Genomic DNA, 2,157 nt, shown 5'->3' with positions numbered 1-2,157 from the left:
TATACGTTTTACTGTGTATTCAGAGAGTGTGTGTAACACATTTAGCGACAGCACAACTCTCTAGCTCGTTATCATGCAGCTCGCTGGCTTGTTAGCTCATCAGCTCAGGAGGTAACGTTCAAAACGAAAACAAGATGTGTAACATTGTGGCAAGATAGCTCAGGCCACAGGAAGTGTTACAGGAAGTACTACAGGAAGTGAAAGTAAAATCTGTGCGATGTCTGGGGTTTAAAAGAAACCCTGCTTGGTTCTCTTTAACCGACTCGAATAAATACGCAACCAGTTGATATTATCGTTATTATAACGTTGAAAAGGCAACAAGATGGCGGCATGGAATGTGCCTGACGAAACTCGAAACCCTCCTCATGCGAAACGAGGCCAGGAAAATACAACCTAACAACCTTCTGATTCAACACATTACTGCCTCAGTCCCGCCTCCCTCTCTCTCTCTCATTCTCCCCCCCCCCCCCCCGGCTTGCTCTTGCTCTCTCACCGCATCTCTCTCTATCTCTCTGTTTCCCTCTCTCTCTCTCTCTCTCTCTCTCTCTCTCTCTCTCTCTCTCTCTCTCTCTCTCTCTAACTCACTCGCCCTCTCTGTCTCTCTCTTCATCCACCTCCGTCTCTCTCTATCTCTATGCATATTCCTCTCCTTTTATTTACACTCGCTGCTCGCAGAAGCCTCTCTGGAACAGACGCCTCTAATTCCTCTGGCTTCACGTTAGAGACAACATCTCTCTTTTATTAGCTCACCCAGCAACGATGTGGGGACGATGAGGACACACACACACACACACACACACACACACACTACACACACACACACTACACACTACACACTGCACACCGAAACATTAACAAGCCAAGTCGTTTGCACTAGATGTGAAAGGGGCGGGGGGGGGGAATCAGAGCGAGGATGTGGTCTCAGACGACTCTCGTTTTCATCCACCTCGCCATCACGGATGGAGAAGAGGAGGGGATTCCATGATGTAAACCAGGCATCACCATCCCCCCCCCCCCGTCCCCGTCCTCCTCCTCCTCCACCCCAACCCCACCTCAACCCCCCAAACCGTCACAAAATGACAGCGTGGACCAGCCCGCCAGTCCACACAGAACCTCTTCTATCTCCCTACGCAGGATGGCGCCCGAGGTGTTGCCGCGACGACCGCTCGGCCGTCGCAGGGCGTGCGTCTAACGGCCGGCGACACCACGGAACGGCGTGCTGGACACTCCCGTATATGGGCTCGCTGCGTTACGGTGAGGTCCTGTTCTGCTTTCCAAGTCCGGTCTGGTGTGATAATACCATGGTAACGGGGTTCCCTTCGCCATAATGAAAGGGTGTAGGTGATGAGCGATGGAGGCTTACCGTGCAGGAGATGTCTTCTGCTGTTCACGCCAACACACATCAAGTGTGGAGGAAAAATATCCTCAGACTCCTCTCTCTCTCTCTGTCTCTCTCTCTCTCTGTCTCTCTCTCCCTCTGCCTCTCCCTCGGCCTGTGTCTATCAATCACCTGATCGCTCTCTCTTTATCTCTCTATCTCTTGATCTCTCTCGCTCTTTCTCAAACTCTGACTGACACAAAAACATGCACAAGCCCACCGTATCTCAGTCTCTATCGCTCTCTCTGTCTACTTATCTTTCTCTCTCTCTCTGTGTATTGCGGTCTCCGGCTCTCTCTCTCTCTCTCTCTCTCTCTCTGTGGGAGTGCTGCACGCTCGCCCGCTCTGTGCTGTGTGTGCTCTCTGAGCTGCAGAAGAGAAGACTCTCCCCTCTTCTCTAAGTCTCCACCCCTCACCCAGCAGGCCCTCCTCCTCCTCCTCCTCCTCCTCCTCCTCCTCCTCCTCCTCCTCCTCCTCCTCCTCCTCCTCGTCCTCCACCACCCCATCACCCCACTCATTCTCTCCCTCTCATTATGTCCCTCTCTCTCTCTCTCTCTCTCTCTCTCTCTCTCTCTCTCTCTCTCTCTCTCTCTCTCTCTCTCTCTGAATCACTCGCTCTTTACTCTCTTTCTCAATTGCTCTGTCTGTGTGTGTCTCGTACTCTTTCTCTTTGGGTTAGGTTCTCTCCCACTCAATCTCTGTGACTCTCGCCCTCTCTCTTACTATCTCTCTCTCACACATTCTATGCATGTCTGTGTTTCTCTCTCTCTCTCTCCCAC

General features: G+C 52.0%; 1 protein-coding gene across 3 annotated transcripts in view; it reads right to left on the bottom strand.

The window, feature by feature from the left end:
- LOC115544217 (guanine nucleotide-binding protein G(I)/G(S)/G(O) subunit gamma-2) overlaps window positions 1–1,749 on the bottom strand; it is a 17,137-nt gene extending 15,388 nt beyond the window's left edge. For 2 of the 3 annotated variants that reach the window (XM_030357076.1, XM_030357075.1), the window contains exon 1: window positions 1,364–1,747. Coding sequence is in view for 1 of the 3 variants with exons in the window: in XM_030357073.1 (XP_030212933.1) it covers window positions 1,364–1,403 (40 nt within the window). In the remaining 2 variants the exon portion in view is untranslated. Of the gene's footprint in view, window positions 1–1,363 lie in introns of all 3 variants that reach the window. The other variant, XM_030357073.1, reaches the window with a different exon arrangement.
- Window positions 1,750–2,157: the final 408 nt, after the last annotated feature.

This window comes from Gadus morhua, chromosome 5 (assembly GCF_902167405.1).
Source record: "Gadus morhua chromosome 5, gadMor3.0, whole genome shotgun sequence".
In the NCBI taxonomy this organism is placed as follows: Eukaryota; Metazoa; Chordata; class Actinopteri; order Gadiformes; family Gadidae; genus Gadus; species Gadus morhua.
This window is presented reverse-complemented; position numbering and strand designations above follow the sequence as displayed.